The sequence below is a fragment of the Actinia tenebrosa genome, unplaced genomic scaffold, assembly GCF_029948245.1.
Source record: "Actinia tenebrosa isolate PJP-AT-01 unplaced genomic scaffold, QUT_ActTen_1.0 PGA_scaffold3__52_contigs__length_22856419, whole genome shotgun sequence".
NCBI lineage: Eukaryota > Metazoa > Cnidaria > Anthozoa > Actiniaria > Actiniidae > Actinia > Actinia tenebrosa.
The window spans coordinates 13,284,732-13,303,542 of record NW_028292580.1 but is presented as its reverse complement, the minus strand read 5'-3'; the positions used below and the strand labels follow the sequence as shown (position 1 = coordinate 13,303,542).

At 38.9% G+C, this 18,811-nt stretch overlaps 2 protein-coding genes and 2 long non-coding RNA genes across 4 annotated transcripts; 2 read left to right on the top strand and 2 right to left on the bottom strand.

Moving 5' to 3' along the window:
* Positions 1-2,627: 2,627 nt before the first annotated feature.
* LOC148908696 (uncharacterized protein F54H12.2-like) lies at positions 2,628-4,094 on the bottom strand. Its single transcript, XM_089035945.1, has one exon. It carries the CDS (start codon positions 4,092-4,094, stop codon positions 2,628-2,630), a length of 1,467 nt encoding a protein of 488 aa, XP_088892071.1.
* Positions 4,095-13,946: 9,852 nt separating this feature from the next.
* LOC148908695 (uncharacterized) lies at positions 13,947-15,398 on the top strand. The gene is made up of 2 exons (XM_089035944.1): positions 13,947-14,349; positions 15,123-15,398. Exons 1-2 carry the CDS (start codon positions 14,047-14,049, stop codon positions 15,396-15,398), a joined length of 579 nt encoding a protein of 192 aa, XP_088892070.1. The 5' UTR covers positions 13,947-14,046.
* A 1,738-nt stretch (positions 15,399-17,136) lies between these two features.
* Positions 17,137-18,349, top strand: LOC148908693 (uncharacterized). The gene is made up of 2 exons (XR_016120626.1): positions 17,137-17,528; positions 18,269-18,349. It is a non-coding gene; the product is annotated as an uncharacterized LOC148908693 (long non-coding RNA).
* LOC148908694 (uncharacterized) lies at positions 17,166-18,183 on the bottom strand. The gene is made up of 2 exons (XR_016120627.1): positions 17,975-18,183; positions 17,166-17,560 (listed from the first exon to the last, which is right to left on the bottom strand). It is a non-coding gene; the product is annotated as an uncharacterized LOC148908694 (long non-coding RNA).
* Positions 18,350-18,811: the final 462 nt, after the last annotated feature.

The window sequence follows — 18,811 nt, the reverse complement described above, 5'->3', positions numbered from 1 at the left end:
AAGTGTCCTTTTTCACATCCCACAAAACTACTCCTGACTTACGACTGTCTAACCCATCGATAAGAAAACCCCGTTTTGATAACACCTTTCCAACAGCCGGGTTTTAATAAACGCTGCCGCGTTTCTAACTACATTCCAGAACTGATTTTAGATTCGCTTATGAATCACTCGTGTAAGGGTAGTCAAAAGTGAACTAGTTGGGGGGGGCTCTTTCAGGTACTTTTGAAACCAGCCATTGTTGGAATGTCGGTATCCCTTAATCGGCAATGCGAACGTGATAGGAGGCTGTGTGACCATCTTCAACGGCTTGTTTCAAAAACAAGGTCGTACTCTCTTTGGGCTCTCTTCCGCTGTTTTTCGCTTCATAGGTTGAACCCAGAGATAACGCGATAAGACGTCAATGACAAACATAATCCAGGCGTAACCATCATTATCTTTTTTATGCCACTGCTATCCGATAAATCAATTTGCCACTGATCATCCATTCCATGCACTACAAATGGGCGTCGCTCATATTTTTTAGGGGCGGGGCGGTGCATTGCATACGTAGTTTGTGCTTCCAACCAGGACTTCATTTGCTTTTCTTTGTCCTTCTTTTCTTGGATTTTAGTGTTGGTGGGTTTCGGTTTTACACTTGGGCTCTTGTCGGGGTGGTTGTGTTTGAGCCAAGGCTGCAGACCGGCGTAGGCGGCGGGTTGCTTGGCGCCAGCGGTAAGGTACGATTTGAACCATTGGTCTTGTTTTTGAAGCTGCTGTTTGTTTTTCTTGGGGATTAGTTTTCTTCCCCCCTCCATGGTCAGTGATAATGATTTGTCCTCCGCAGCACGAAAATAGAAAACAGCGAGTTTTTTGACTTCCTCCTTCGTTGTGGTCAATGCAAAGTGGGGTTGGAGAAGACGAGAGACACTGCTTTAAAAGGCTCCACGCACGACTCATTTTCAATCACTTGATCAGAAGAAATAAGATGGAGGATGTTTTGTCTTACAATCCGCGATGGAAAACTCCGTTAAACGTGATGGTGGTAGGACCTGCTTTGGCCGGAAAAACGACCTTTATTTATAGATTGCTTCGTCACCGTAACTGGCTCATGGACCGACCTCCTAAAAAGATTGTCTATTGTTATGGGGCGTGGCAACCTTTATTTGAACAAATACGCGATGAATTTGAAGTACAGTTTGTCGAAGGGTTACCCGAAAAACCGTACGACTATTTTGTCAAACCTGAACACCGACCTGGATTAATTCTGTTGGATGATTTAATGAGTGAAATGTGTAACAATACAAGTATAGAACAATGCTTTACCAAAGGAACTCACCATTACGACGTCACGCTTGTGGCATTATTGCAAAACGTATTTCCCAAGGGAATGCGGACCGCTTCAGTCAACGCTCACATTCTGGTCTTGTTTCCCAGCCCCAGGGATAAATTACAAATTCAAACGTTGGCCCGTCAAGCGTTCCCTGGCCAATGGTCCTGGGTCAAACGCGCTTTAACTGAAGTCAAACGTCACCCTTATGAACCAATCGTATTGGATTTTCAGCAACAAACCCCGGATGCTTATAGAATAAGAACAGATCTCTTTCCCGAAGACCTTTCAGTCACAGGACATCCGTTTTCAAGACTGTTTCTCCCTTAGCAGTTATTAGATTTTTCTGAAAAGATCAAGAAAGGAAAAAGACAAGAATCCTTGCTGCATGATGGACTTTTCACAATCCTCCTGGCCTGTTACCGACGACTCTTACAACCCCAACGAATGGACCTACGTCACTGAGAATGGGACAATTCAAAAAAGTTATTGGGTAGGATTCAGTATGCCTCCTTCGTATTTTTACAGTGTGTTGGAAACGGGGGAGACCTTTTCAAGTGGTCATAAAAATATCCGTCAAGCCTACAAGGAATGGGTGGCCAAGAAAATAGAAAACAATGAACCTTTTAAAATGATAGTAGATTAAATCAAAGAAACCTGTATGTTAAAGTGAAATAAATTAATTTTATTGAAAATTATTTGTGTTTATCTTGATTATAACAACAACAACCCTGACAAGGGTGACCCAAGGGTCCTATATACGCTTTTTTAAACTGTCTAAAGACTTTGGGAGGAATCATGACTTGACACACAAAGCGGCATACAGTCTTGTCATTGGTAAGATAAGGTCCTGGGAATGAGCGGTAAAAATCTAGACTCTCAATTCCACGAGTTCGATGATACAAATACGCTAAGCAATAATGTCCACAAACAAAGGTCTTATCACCCTGAAGGCGATGTTTGGGTAAAGGGTTGGTTTTTTCCAGGATAGCTCCTAAAAACTCATGATCTCGATATCGTTCTTGTCCCTCATTACCATAAGAATCAAAGATGTCGATTCCGTCGCTTTCTTGATGTTGATAGAGCGCTAGCCAATGACTTCCAGGTTGATCAAGAGGATCGACATTAAAAACCATCCCCCAAGGGGCTTTGGGTTTGTGTTGTTTTAAAAGTTTTAACGTTTCATCCGAAGCCTTGGTTCCTGCGTACGTAAAGCCTGGTTGAGGAAAATTCTTAGGATAGCTTGCCACCACATCAATCTGATGCGTTGATAATTGGTTTTGAGAGTTCATTTTTTTTTTCTTCCTAGCTGTCACTTTTCTTAGTAGCTGTATTTCATGCTAACATTCTTATTTCCATCAATCCATAGAGCGTTTTCAAATTCTCCGTAGGCGACAAGGGTCGTGCTTCCAGTAGTATCTTGGTCAAAATCCACATCAATGTTTACGATTCCCAGGTTGCGTCCATAATTATACCCGTGATTCTGGCGACCATCAGGATTGAAGTTAAAGGCCAGCAAGTAGTTTCCGTCTTTATAGTCGCTTCGAGAAATACCTATAGAGGCGGATTCTTTCATGTTTCCTGAGAAGCTGGAAAGAGTTTCATATCCTTCCACTTTGTCAAACGAGTTTAAAAAGATGCGTTCCATGGGAATTTCTTGACCATCCAACGTGACTCGTACCATTTCTTGATGCATGTCTTTAAAATTAAATACGTTTTTATCGTAGGCTCCTGTAAACGCTGCTCCTTCTTGAAACCCTATAAACATGTAATTGGGTCGAAAGCCTTGCCATACGTTTTTAAAACTTGTCTTTCGACGTCCATCGACGATAGTGTGGGTGGCAATGCGTGACGTCATACAAGGATAAACAGCCATTTTTTTGTGGTTTAACATGGAGGTTTCATTATACAAATGCAGCTCAGGTTGAGCTTCCACATGACGAATTTTGAGTACAGGGCTATTGGGTACAATGCGAAATTTTGGAGCAGTGACCACGGGATCTCCCGTCATCAGAGCCAAATTAGGAGAATTCCAGCGTATACGAAAATCCAGTTGACATCCGGGTGGCAAGTATTTACTGCACTGAAAAATGTCGATAATGGGGGTAATGACAAACCGCACTTTACGATTTGCGGCAATGCAGAGTTTATGTCGAGCCGAAGCTCCTGCATTAGGCCTGGGGCGGTTGTGAGGGGCATTGAGCGCTGTAGTAATGGTGCCGGCTTCATTGTTGGCCAAGTCTGGAATGGGGGCTAGATGAGGGTCGGTGTCGTCAAATTTACCAGGGGTGTCGGTAGCCCATCCTTCCGAAGTTAACCAAGTCGTTTTTTCTTCATCGGAATGGTTGAGAAGTCGAGCAAAATAGGCTTTCAAATGATACGATTCTGACGTTTCTCCAACAGATTCATTATTAATTTTCAAATCAAATTGTTTGATGAGAGAATGACCAGTATTGTTCACAGGAAAGACTTTATTGGCACTGGTTAAGATGGCTGTGCCGTCGTTGGTCAAAAATTCAACTTCGTATTCCAAGGTGATCATGGTCATGTCGATCCAGCCACGGGAACGAGGCACGGTAATTTCCAAAGGATTGGTCGTGGATTGAGATTGATAGTACGATTCCCAACGCGATTTTTCGACAGAGGTGTCTACAGGAAATGGAACAAATAGTTCGCTTAGATGTCCTTTTTGAATCTTGGGGGGAGGAGCAGATAGAGTCCCCTCTTCTTCCAACTTTGTGTACTTGCGCTTACTTGAGGAAGCGGTAGATCCTCCGTATTGAGCCATCCTTTTTTTTCTTAAAACACACAAAATCAGCGACTACAGCTAATCAAACTCAACTATGAACAGCGCTAATACTATCACGACTGTAAAGAGGAAGTAAATGACCTTTTATTTATAGTCTGAAGGAGTAAAAGAAACGGGAGGTTTGCGAGCTCGTTTGGCCTGCATCTTGGAAGGCGATCCTTCATTCGTCAAATTAAGAATTTTTTTAGTGACGAGAACTTCCATGTCTGCTTTTTTCTTGGGTGTGATAGAAGGGGAGGCTTGAACATCTTTATTTTTACGAATCAAGGTTTGAATCCGCAATCGTTTAGCCTTGTTTAGATTTTCCAGTTGTTCCCGTGTTGGACTGCGATAGGATGGAGGAGGAGTGCCTTTGATTCTCTTGTGAACAGGGGTCTTCTTTTCCGACATTTCAGAATAGAACCGCTTTCGAGTCGGTTTGGTGGTGGTAGTGCTGTTGTTGTTATGGTTGGTTGGCTGGTTGGTTGGTGTCGATTTAGAACCGCTCCTCGAATGTCTTGCGGTAGCCATTTGATGATTTTGAGCCATGATTAGAGAATTGCTGAGTCGTATCTTATCGTGAATGGACAATAGAGGATCAGAAAGTATTGTCTTGGTTAATGTATCAGTGTGTTCAATAAATGGAGCATAAGGGTTTTGTTGAATGGATTGGTTGACGGCCATCATTTTTAACAACCGATCAGAATTTACAGTTCCGTCTGCATTCAGTCCAGCAATAGCTCCTCCATGTTGTTGTTGTTGCGCTTCTTCTTCTTCTTCAGATCGTTGTTTCAACTTCAGCGTTTTCAAGTCATGAAGCATACGATCCCACAATACACAAGGAACCACATAAGCTGTTTTTGATCGATCCGTCATCCTAACTACAAGGTAGTGCCTACAACTTTTTTCCCACGAGTCATCAAGTAGACAGGCCTCCCCTTTATAGTCACCACAGCATTTGTTCCACCTCCTCCACGCTGACGGCGTTTTAGTTTGAAAGGTCGTCGGTAAGGAAACGGTTTGCCTACGGATTGGTTTGGTAATTGATCAAAACGAGTGTGAAATGGTTGTTCTACAGGGCCATAGTCTGGATAAGCAGGACCCAAAACACCCCGAAGCTCTCGTTTTCCTCCCAACTGTGTTTTTTTTGCGTCTTGATCTACGTTTCTTGGCCATTCAGTAATTGATTGAGTTCGTCCAAAAGGTCTTGGTCTTCTTTTAACAATGGTTCAGACAGTAAAGAAGGCTCTTGATATGCTGGTTGTTTTGGACGTGATGGTTTCCTACTCGAGACTTTGTCTATGGCCATTTGAGCTCCTGTACTTATACCCTGATGTAAAACCTTTTGCCCCACTTTTTTAAGGGCAGGAACGGCTGCTTTAGCCATGGCTTTAAACACTTGACCTGCTAGTACAGCTCGCGACCCCCCTCGCTGAGATAAAGCACGACGTAGTGCTTTAGGAGACTGGTGACGAAACGCTACATTGGTTAACAAGCGCTTGGCATTGCGAGGGAGATTGGTTTCCATCTTGATCTCTCCATTCATCACTTTGCGTGTCATTTGTTGTAAAGCACTTAATTGTTCGTCATTGCATTCTCGAATTAAAGGAGTAGCTTGAGACGGATGGCAAACAGCTAGAGCTTGTACAAAACTACGCCCGTCCGTCATTGTTTAAATCTTGATTTCACTGAATGTTGTACTCAAAAATCACTTTCTCTTTATACGTTTGGCATGTCGTAAAAATTTCAAGTATGCTTCTATTCCTCGATAAATGTCATTCCCTTGCTCTTCTTCTTTTTCTTCTCTTTGTTTGTTTTCCGATGGACTGATGGCATGGGATTCCCTTTCTTGACCCCCCTTTTGCATTGGATAGGCTAGTTTATTGGGATAGTCGTTGCTCCGGCTGTTGCTAACGAGTTTCTGGTTTTGTTCTCTTTTTTTAAGAATGGACTGAATTTTGTCGATTTCGTGGCTGGCTCTAGCGTGGTCGGTCATGGAATAAATTGTGTTTTTACGCACGTTGCTCAATTCCTGGTGGCGCGCTTGTAATTCCGCATCACTCATTGTGTTTAGAATAGTATTGGAAAGGGGTCTCAGTTTGAGTAAATGAAACAGTTTTTGTAGCTCGTCATCAATAACATGGAGTTGGGCTTTATACTGCTTGTTGATTCCTTTTAATCTTGATTGTGACTTTAAGTTTTTCTTTCGTTTCTTTAAACTTTTCCAATATTGAACTAATTGCTCACGCGATAATGAGGACAAGTCGGGTAACTGTCTCAATTCCCACGCATCATCATCATTCTCTTCGAAGGTATTTTCTTGTTCGTCTTTTCCTATTATTTCCTGAAAATCACCACTTTGATCACCATTTGCAAGTTGATCATCACCCGTTGTAACTTTATCATCACCATATGTTAAAGCCACATCGCCACGGATACCTTTGACATCACCCGATGATTGCGATTTGTGGTGATTGAAGGGGAGATTTGCAGGGATTTCAGACTGCAGAATAGATTTCCACTGATCTAAAGTCAGAGCCATAGCTGTTCCTGTTTTCTGAGTCACGTCTTCGTTTTTCTCCTGGTCCATGTCTATGATACTGAGTTGAATGCCATGATGTGATAATACAAGTAAATGAGGTCAGGCTTTAATAACCGTACGGTAAGGTATGAATACCGTTTTCGAGTCGTCGTCTTTTATTGTACACCAACTTTAGCTCTTTTGTCATCGGGACGGTTTTTAATTGGCGTTTCACTACATCCCTTTGGATTTTGCGTGGATACTCGACACGAATCCTATCTTCTTCATTGATCCCCGCCAACAATTCCATCATGGATTGAAAATGAACCAGTTGTTTCGTTTGAGGGTTCAGACTAATGCCTTTGCATTTCACCACCTGCTCTGCTTGCTTGGTTCGGTAGGCATAGGATTTAGGGCCCAAAGCGACAAACTCTTCGATCCAGTTCGTTTCTGGGTCACCGCATTCGTCAGACCAGCGACCTAACCCGTCACCTATTTCAATTTCGTCTTCTCCCGGAGCGGATTTGTAAACACACGAATCCGTATCGTGGTAAATCACTCTGCGTTGTAAGTGTGAAAGAACTTTATACAAGCGCAATCGTGCCCAGGCTGTGACGAATGAAGCCAGTACAACATTACCATTCACATTATCTTCAGTGGCTTCATGCATTGTTTCGTATCGAACTTGAACCAAGCTGTCATTCAACAGCAACACTTTGACCACACTCAGTGTGTCGTCATGGAGAATCCTAAAGTACTCTTGAGGGTCACTGATGTAAAGGGTTTTAGCCTTAAAGGGGGACTGTGCAAATTTTCCCCAAAGGGTGTTCAGGAGAAGTTTAGCACAGGTGCGCAAGCCGGCATTCTTCTTAATCTTGTCATTATTCAACTGAATTCCTTGTTCTTGCTCTACTTGTTCCACAAACCTTTGCTTTTGGTCTTCGGTTATGCAATATTCTGGCCATCCCGACGCTTCTAGTTTCAACTTCAGATTTTCTCGAATGTAATCACGAAATAGCGTGTTGCTTCGATGGGGGTAATGCCACACTTCATGAATTTTATGAATCTCATATCCTTGACGACACGCCTCTTGCAATTCACACGTGGTCCATACCCCATTGCACAACCGACGATCTTTGCGGTCGTGAAGGCAGTCGTCTTGACACTCGTTCACAGCACACTGATAGCATAAGGTAAACATCATTTTTCCATTAATATGCATAGGCAAGACTGGAAAGTAAAGCCCTCGGGGCGGATCTACATCGCACTTGACCAGACCAAACCACTCCCCATTGATTACCTTATCATGACACTGGAGGATAGGGTCGCGACCAAAATAGAGGGTTGGGTGATGCAATGGATATTCCTCTTCCCACATGACTGTCGGATAGAGAGACACGACATCAATGTAACGAATGCGATGGGTTGAAGAATCATCGCATGACGCATACAACTGGATGGCATTGGTTCTACCTCCAAATAAAGCGTCCCGGGGATGCAAAGGTCTCAGCGAAGAGAGTTTTTCCGGCAGCACGTGTTGGACACGTTCTTCACTCCATTCATGACCCCATTTTTCTACCACGTGATAGCCTTTTTCTCGTAGTTTGTGGGTGCGTCGTCTTGTAGCTTCGTGCAAATCTTTCATGGTCTTGCCAGCCTGACTGTTGAATGTTGTGCCATTTTTAAAACACAATTCACACCCATGAAAATAACATCCGTGATATTGGTATATGGTGCGGGTTCTTTCATCATAACCGTCTACTTTGGTGCCCATGATAATTTTTTCTCCCTCAAAAGATAGAGCGGTCTGAATCGGAGTGGAACATTGCTGTTGAATCACATGCAACCATTCCAAGGCCTCAGAGGATTGGATATCCCGTGACCGATAACCCATAGTAGGAACGACTCCTAGGGTGTGGGGGGTTAAAAAGTTTTGTTTAAACACCCTTAAACACATGCTTGCTAACGTGACACAGTCTGTAAAGGGATCGACTGTGTACAGCTTCCAGATTAAATGTCGAAAGTGCAAACATCCTTCCATCATGACTTGAACATCCTGTCGACAATAACGCATTAATTCTTCTTGTAGATCAAACACTTGATCCTTTTTCTCGTCCAACCACTGGAGAAGACTTAACTTTTCTTCAGGATCCATGTCTTCCATCCCATAGTAGTGGGCCTCGGGGTAAGGACCAATGTAGTGGGCGTTGGATGGCGTGTTAAAGAAATGAGGAAACCAGCCTTTACCGGGACCTTGCAAATCAAAGGTTTTCGGAAACTTGCGCAAGGCCACAGGAATAAAACACAAGGAATCTTTAAAGACAACTTTATCTAAGCTCATGGTGATCACCTTGCCGCCTTGAAAAATACACATGGGTCTTTTTCCTTGTTTGATCAACCATTCTAAGATGGGGTAGGAATCGTACGATTTGAAATTATGGGCTAGGAATACATAATCTTCATGCTCTGGTTGAAACGCCCACTCACAAAAGGCGTCTATTGTATCAAACACATGAACGCGGCGTCGGCCACACGAACCCCCTTGACAAGGCTGGTCAGCAGGATCGTTTTGGCAAGCATGACACACTTTAATGGCGACCGCTTTGTTAACAATATGATGCTCTTCGAGACACTGCGTCTCAAAATCGAAAAAACAATAGCGAAATCTACTCTGGTCGTCGTTATCACCCGCCTCTTGGACAGGACTTTCTCTGTCTATGGTTTGAACATAACAAAAATGCTGGCCACGCAAAGCATTAGGCTCATCGCAGGTTTTACAGTGGTACTGATAACACACATGGTCTGTCATCTTGAGCAACGTTTTGGTTTTGTTTTGCCAGAGGTCGACCGTCATTTCACACTTGTCACACCATTGGTAGCGCTGACAGGTGGAATGGCTGCATGAAGAGTAATGGTACACTTTGGTATGCTGATCAAAACACTTTTGATTCCAAAATTCAATATGACAGTGCTCGCAACACAAGGATTGATGACTGCGTTGATCGTAGTGGTTGGTCGAACCTTTACATTTGAGACAGGATCGTGTGCATTTGTGATGGTCTTTGTCGTTGTAGCCTTGGTCGCATCGTGTGCAATAATATCCCCGCCCCAACCAGCCCGGCATGGAAGTGATTAATTCATAATGGTCACAACGATGGTTGAGGTAGATGGTATGCTGAACAGGTATGTTGGTTTTGGCAACATAAATGACCCGGCGCGCAATTTCATCGTAAACCTTGATAAGAATGCCGAGATGTTTCTGATCCATGGTCTTTTGGAATTTTTGCAATTCGTCGTAACCGCATGGTTCATTCCATTCCACTCCGGATGCATAATACCAGGATCTTAGGGTTTCTCCTGAGATGTGTTTGCTTACGTCATCATGCAACACGTGGTTTACACCACTTAAAATGGCTCGTCCCATGCAATTGTTCGAGTGGTCGTCGTGCACAATGGATCTTGGTTTCTTGGCTCGCGCTACCTGAGGATCCATGGCGTGAAAAGCTCGTTTCACACCAGGGCGGTACTTGCGAACTTGACCCACTTCGCGGCATTCATGAGGGAGCTTTCGACGATCGGTATACCCACGACCACAGCGATAACAAAACACGCCGTTTTTATTATAATATAAGCGGTGAGGAAAGGTGACGGTAAATATTCTATCTAATGACTCTACCCAGTAAAAGACCCAACAGTCTTTCCAGTCTTTGGTGTACCAGACTTTAGTATCGGGCTCGTGTGCGGTCTCGCTGCACTTGATAATCATCATAGGATGCGCGTAAGGAGAGGAGGCCCATCGATCTGCTACTTCACGCCAGGTCATGTTGTTATGCCAACAAATAGTTTCGCGTAGGGTTGACACATCAACTCCTCCTACGTGTCTGGCTAATTCTCGAAACATGTCATCCCCCAATGAAATATGTTCATCACATAAAATGCCGGTTACAATACTTTTGTCAATTTTTTCTCTTAATTCGTCCAAGGAGAGGGTCACTCTAGCCTTCCTTCCACGCCCTTGTAAACCTCGAACTAAGGTCACTTCCACCTCAAAAGTTCCAGCTAATAACCATTCTTTCCGAGATTGTTGAATTCTTTGAATTTCTTCCATAATAATAGTTTGTCTGCTTGATGCCGATTGTCCTTTGCGCATGGGCAAAGAAACTGGCATAATTAAATCACCCCCCGTTATTTCGATACCTACTGTATCCTGGGGCTGAATATTTTCTCTTTGATGGATCACTTCCATAATTTCTTGAATGGTATGTATTACGCGCTCAGCTCCTTCTCTCACAGTTAACACATCGCTCGGATCTTTTAATTTCATAACATATCGTATGATTGACGTGCGAAACGCGTCATTTTGCCGCCACTGGGTGCGTCTTACCTCAGATAAATGGTTGTATCGACTGCGTGTCGTTACCAGTCCCCCTCTTTGTTCATAGTCTTCCAAGGCGCGAAGACATAGTGCGTCTCCATTTTCATCATCAGAAAAATAAGTATTCTCTGCGCTTTCTCGTAGCATCCCTGTTAACGAATAATGCACTGAATGAGCGTGTTGCCCTCTACTATTCTATATGTAGTATGAGTTAATATAATAGTCATATGATCCACGTGTAAAAATAAAAAAAATACAGTTGAGCAAAATTGGTCAGGGATCCACCGATCTGGGTGCGCGCATTTTATTCCTTTTAAATGATTCAACTATTCATTTCATTATCAATTGAGGAAGAAAAAAAAAGCTCATTCATTTTTTAATTTAATTTTAATTTTTTTCGAGGTTTTTTTTTTTGTTTCTTTCTTTTTGTATCTTTTTCGTTTGTTTTCCATTGTCTTTTCTTTTCCAATTTTCTTATTGTTTTTGTAAGAATATTAATTTGCTTCATTACAAACATTGTAAACATTTCATTATGCTTGCCCAATTTAGCCTTTATCAAGTTCAACCACTAAATCCATTGCCAATTATTATTATTATAGCAACACACATCAAAAAGACAAATTAAAAGAATTTTTAGTTTATTTATACAATATGTTCCTTAAAAAATATACAAAATAAATAATAAATTTAAGAAATCAGATATAGTGCATCGCCGAATTGGCTGTACAATCTTAGAGCCATATCGGGCTCTAACTGTTCCGCGATGCTCGGCATCTCTTCCCAGTCCGACTCATCGTCTGACAAACCATAGAAGAGATTGTCTTCGTCTTCCCAATAATCGTCTTCTAAAGAATCATCTAATAAACAAGGAAAGTAGAAAATGTAGTCTTTTGCTTTTTTTTCTTTAGGTCATGCCTGAGTAAAATTCTTAGTTATGTTACAGCTAAACAGTTGATAACTAAATACCTTTTTTTAAAAGCGTTTGGCATTAGAATAGTATATTTAATTTGTTGAGACAAAATCACTCTTTTCTTAAAACTATACCTTTAATTTGATTTACTTGCGGTTCATTTTCACGATCGTCCTTTTCGTTTGCCGACGTTTCTTGCGGACTGCTTTCTTTTTCTTCTTTCTCTTCAACAGTCAATTCAACTTTGTTCTCTATCAAAAAAAAAAAAAAAAAAAAAAAAAAAAAAACAAGGAAAAAAAGATGAAAAATTACACGAAAGAAAGAGGCATGGGTCAATTTTGAAACGATAATCTAACAAAAAGTTAGTTTTCTGAGCTTGTCCGTCAATTTGTTGTGGCAAAAAAAAAAAATCAGTTTATGAGACAGCATTCACATTTAAGCATTCACATCTTAAGTTTTGGTACCTTGATTCGACATGGTGTGTCTTTTTGTCTTTTGTTTCTGAGCTCGTCGTCTTCTTCGTTTTTCCTGGTCTTGCTGGTAAAATGATTTGTCACAATAAAATTGCTCGACTTTTTAAAAAACTTCCAGTGAAAGGAATGTCAATCAATCCATACAATTTTATAACTCATACCCTGATTGGTTAATAATATAAAACCTTTATTAACCATCAACAAAAGATATATGGCATGACAAGGGCTAAACAACTCTGATTTTTTCTAGTATTTTGTTTAAAAGTCGTATTAAAAAACTATATCAGGAAAGAGAACATATAAGGATATGCTCTTTTGTGAAAAAAAACTAAAGACTTTCTTTACACTATGTGCATGTTCAGAAAGGATTTTGGTTTAGCTTTTCATTATACATTGAGGGCGGAGTTTTTTCATTCTGAATAGATTTTTTGAAATTCATTCATACATTGAGCAAACTATTAGAATCAATCTATCGGACACCTTTTTGATTTTTTAAATAATGTTTGTGATTTTGAAAGAACTCAAAAGATTTTAGCAACTTGAATGGTTTCCAGGCAAAAGTTTGTATAACTTACGATTTTAAAAGAATAAATTATGCAAAGACCAAACTTAGTAGTTTTGGTATCCTTTTGAAGTTGTAAAAGTTCTATTCATCCTTTAATCCTCAAAAGTAAATACCGGCCAATTGTGTTTGTTTTGGTCTTGTGGCATCTTTCTTTTTGTTAGACTCTGTTTCAATTGACTTTATGATAACCTTATTCCAAAAAGCTAAGAAATGAAAAAGATAACTCCAAAGAACATACCAAAAAAAAAAAAAATTCTTAGATTTATTACGAGTTACTACTCTTTGAGGTAACCTGATATCTCGATTGTTAGCTGTTCATTTCTAGTGCTTTTAAAAAGCGTTATTAGCATCACTCATTACCTACACAAACAAAAAACCAATGAGCTTTTTTCTGTATTGTTCTATACATATCATCTAAATTGCTTGTGTATTACATCTTTTGTTGACTGAATCGAAATCTCTTTTGAGTTTTATGTCTTTAACAATCATCGTTTGGGGAAAACCCTCAAAACGACTTAAAAAGAAAAAAAGAATCTTATGTACGAGTGCGTATATGCGTATGTGCGTATGTGTGTGTGTGTGTGTATGTACTTTTTTTTTTTTTTTTTGAATAGCACCAAAATAATGTTTAGATTTTCTTTGTTCCTAGTGAACGTACACAGAAGTCATATGTTCTAAAACCTCAATTTATTCTTTTCTGTCCTACGTTTTTCCATTCATTTGTTTGTCGGGGAAAAAAAAAAATTGTATAACATACTAATAAGTTTTAGATTTTATTTCTTCTAGTGAGCAAACACCACCGCACAGATGTCTTATGTTCCAAAAACCTTTTTTTCTTCCTTTAAAATTTTCTTTTCATGTCTTTTTTAGTTCTTTTGAATTCAAAGAAAAATTTGATTAATCAGCTGTTTATTCTTTTAAAGTGGATTTCATTATAAATATGGGCACCCGAAGCACCAATTTTCTTCACCAAATCAATTTTTTTTTGACAATCGTTTCATTGAATTTAATCTCCCCGTTGTACTCTTTACTATAAATCTTCAACGATGGCTTCCAACCAGGAAATTGTTGATCAATCTTCATCCAATATTGGTAAGTATACCACAGCATGCCATCTTCTCAGTTCTTGCACTGGTTTTTCCCCCCAACAAAATGCATACTTATACTTGTCTTTTTGTTGCTTTTATTAGATGTGATGGTGGTTCCCGAATCCCCTGACGTGGCCCCTAACTCGCCGTCACTGATTGGAGGACTAACGAACGATCGGGCCGCAGGAACGAGTACTGGCGATGCTGGAACGAGTAAAAAGAATGAGCAGCCTGCTAGAAAAAGAATCCGTATCGATCTCGATGAAGATTCGGAAGAGGAAGGAGAGGAAGATGAAGAAAGCAAAAAAGATCTGGAAGATTTGGTATGCAATATTTGCCTATTATCTTTAAACAGAAGATATATCAAACATCCTACCAATGTTAAAAAACATTGGGTAGAATTTTCGTGTTGTTCCTTAAGAATCCATGGAACCTGCCTACTAAGATATTATGTAGAAAATACCAAAAGCGTAGCAGGACGTAGCTGTCCTGTTTGTCGACAAATGATAAAGGTCCTTCCAAGTTTTGTATTAGAAACTTTTTCGGAAGATCGTTTACTACCAAGATGCCAATTTATCTATTTACCGGTCTCTTTTTTCATTCATTATTATAAAAACTAAAATGGTAAAACAAAACAAAAAGTATAAAATGGCAATTAAGGAAATGCTAAAAAAATTGGATGGGCTTCCATCCTGATCAAATTTTCAAAAAGTTGAGGAACAAAAGTAAGACGTTTTATCTTTTCCTTTTATTCAGGTTAAAACTATTGATTCATCCGTTGAAAAGATGAAAAGGGCGTTTAGCGGTAGTGTTATGAAAATGGATGCACTTTTGGAAACTATAAATAAATGTTATAAGATTTCCGAAAAAGGATTAAAGAATATAGAACTTATAAGAAAAACAATATTGGGGAAAGATATTGATGGCCAGAATTATATGATAGATTTACAACATGCTTTAGATGAAGCAAATTGTGTGATTGATTCGGAGAGAGATGAATTTTTCTTAGATTTAACCCACATTTACGATGGTTACTGATTGACAATGGGTTTTTTATTTGATTATTTATTGATTTTCGTCAATTTTTCTACTTTAGCTTAACAACTACACTAAGAGCAAGATCACAGCTCTAATCTGCAATCTTCATATGCATCAAATATTCACCAAAATATATAATCTTATACAAATCTCATTATTAGAGAACGAAATCGTAATAGAACCCCTCGGTAGACCAAAACATCGATTACGAACAATTCTAAGAGAACTCGTAGTAGATCTTGAAAAAATTGAATCCAAAATCCGATTGGATAGGCAATCCTTAATAGCTGTTGTTCCTCATGATTTTGAAACTCGGGTAATAACTATTCCTTGAATTATCTTTTGTTGTTGTTTTTTTTTTTTAGACGTGTTTTATTTGTCTGGACGATAATCAAGAGACGTATGATTCAAATAAAATGCTTTGTTGTAACAAATATATTCATAGCAAATGTGTAGTTGATTTTATGATGCTAGGTCAAACAAACCCAAAACTATGTCCTCATTGCAGGCAAACTTTTTCATTAAAGTATTATGCCCCTGTTACAGCTCAATTTCTTGAACGAATTCGTCGTAGCCGTTTAAATGTTTATGAGCCTTTTATCTTGCTAATGAAATATCACATTTCTGATTTGATATTTTGCAACCCAAATTTTTTTAGATAAATGGAAAAAAATGTGGCCTATGCAAGCACCAACGCTCAGTGAATAACAAAAGACTTGAAGAAAAATATAATTTAATGTGTTGTAAAGAATATGGCATTAGCGAATTCGTTCATGAAACATGCCTAGTAACTTATCTCGACAGAGGATTGATTTATTGTGTAAACAGGTTTGACGATAAGGGTCATTTTATGAAAATTGATCATAGCATTAAATTTTATTCCTCTTTTAAAGAGATAAGTAATCAAAAAAAATTAGTAGAGTCACTAGATAAACAAATGATTGATTTTACCAAATATTATTTTTTCCAAGTCATTTTAAAACATCGTTATCATCAAGACTACCTTAATGAAGTTGACTTGACGAGTTATGAATCAATAAATCATGAACAACTTATTCAAGAATTGTAATTAAGAAAAAAAAGAAAGAAAGAAAACCTGTATATAAATATATAGTGTAATCAAGTAATCATTTTGCTGAACTTCTAATAAAAATTGTGAACAAGAATTCTGTTTGTGTGTGTGTCTTTTTGTTTGATGGTAAAATCATAAAGAGCATGGAGTAAACTCAAACTTCAAATTCAGATTACAATTATAATATGACCAATGAAAAGGGAGAAAATGGTGAAGAGGGTGTTGATGGGGATAAAAAAGATAATGCTCCAACTTTAATTAATCATTACCGTGTTTCTATTTTTATACAATTTTTTTTTTCTTTTTCTTTTTTTGACCTAAAAAAACGTGTATCACGGCAAAAAGGTTTTAGTTTAGTCTCAACTTGGCTCATAGACTCCACTGTGATTAAGCGCGAACAAAGATTCAAGTCATAGAAAACACAACGCAAAGGGGGAAAATGCAAAAGAATTGTCCAAACTCAGAAAGCCACGCGTTAACAAAAGAATATTTTCTACAGTGTCAAAATTGTACCGAGGCGATAACTCGGATCAAAACAAACACGTTTAGGAATCCGTTTTCACCGCATTTTCTATCAACTCATTGTGATCACTGTTTCGTGGAACGGCAGTACCTTCGAAGAGATTTAGAACCAGAAATTTGGAACTACTTTAAAACAATGGAACTTAAAAAGACCCTGGATAGGATTGATAATTTAGTGCATCACTCATTCTAGAACGTTTTTATTTCAATTTTACACCAAGAAAATAGTCGTAACATGTCACTGGGACCACTTTTTGTAACTGAAAGCAAATGAAAACAAAAATAGAACTTAGTCTCGTCACATGCACCATGACTCAACTTGAGCCTATTGGATAATATGATCATTACCTCATCTTATTCCACCTTTTATTTCAAATCGTAACCCTGATTTCCGATCAGTTGCTGCATCGAGTTGGACCTAGTAACTAGTACAAGACTAAATCATGACTTCAATCGAATCTTCTATCTACTTGTGACAGAGTCAAAAGACACTATTTTGGACAGTAATTATTTAGTCATAAATCTATATTTTTAATTAGGAATGCCTCGTGTACACATAGGAATGTAATTCTTTAGTTAACTGTTTGCGTGGAAAATGCGTAAGCAAGAAATAATTTCCGTACGTAATTACATTACAGTGAGTCATGCCTAGGTTTGGCGCTTGTTTACGTAAGTTCGTGTTTGGGACATCCTGTTTGCGCCTAGGGCGTGCAACATTGCATAGGATGTGTAAGGTCTTAAGAATGCAGGTTTTTCCATAAAAATAGGCCCAAACTAAGCTTAAATCAGTGTAGTAAAAGTTCTTGAAGACGTTGCGTTGTCTACGGATATTTTCACATATCAAGACAAGGAATTCTCTACGATGTAAAGGTATGAATCTTTGAAGCCTTTTACACTTATACCTAGGATAGATTTAGGACAAATCTATGTTAATATCGTTAACTAGCCGTTATATTTTATAGCTTAGATTATCTACATATTTGTTAAGCATTCGTTTCATGTTGTAGTAATTCTAGTCGCATTAGCGCGTAATTTAGTACAAAGTTATTCACGCAGTAGTAATTTAGTAATCACGCTGAGTGTATCTTGTCTTTTAAACTCTTTAAAACGTTTACTATAGGATCGCTACCGCCTTACTCGCTTGTTTAACCTTTTTACTACGATAAATAGCCTTAACTGCGGGATAAAAGACCTTTTCTTTCCAACCTTTAATTTGTTCGCTACTTAAACTCTACACTCAAGGTCATTGTCGCGACCGCGTGTTCAGTAAACCGTGTAATTCTTAGTTTGTCATAAACAAAGGTTAAGATACTTACCTAAAGCCATAGTTAACCTCTAGTCAATTTTTCCTATTGCTTTTTCCATTGGTTTAGTTCATTTTAAACGGTTTACCGACTTGTACATTAAACTTTGCAACCTAGTAATTTTCACTCGCGTATTGTAAACACTGCTAATCAGTATGCAATATTCAAATTACCTGTGACGTAATTTACGTATTTCCGTTTCTAGTTATATCTAGCAAGACTGTATTTTATTCATGACTTTTAGCTATTTAGATAAGCTACGAATTTATTTTATCTCATTGTAAATATTTTTCTTGTTTTCATTAGAGATATCCTGTAATCTCGTTCCCGTTTTTTTTCATGTATTGTAAAGTTGTGTGAATTTTTCAATAAATTCTTTTGTCAAAACCACTTGCAATCTGATTCATAGCTGAGCGCCTTGCCGCCGGTTACATACTGTTTTTGTAAAAAACCTGCCAGATCCTATTCCACCAAGAATGGCGGTAAAATGGTAAAGTGTGGAGTCGTTCTCAATTATCCTCAGATACAAGAAACACTAAAACAATTCAAAACGAAGCGTGAAAGACATGAAGCCTTACAAACTATGAAGTTGGGATGTAACATGAATCTTTGCTTCCATGATGCTCAACAACTTGGTTCTTCTCATGGATATCGCATAAAAAAGTTTCCCAAGTGCGAGCATAATGTGTATGCCAAACTCTTGGTGTGCCATTCACAAGCCAACAATGGTAAAGTCTTTTGGGCCTGCCATGTTCAATACCCTGACATTGATTGTGGTTTCTTTCAATGGGCAACGGATACAACAATTCAAAAAAAAAACAAGCGTAAGCAAAATGTTGTTGAAAGCGA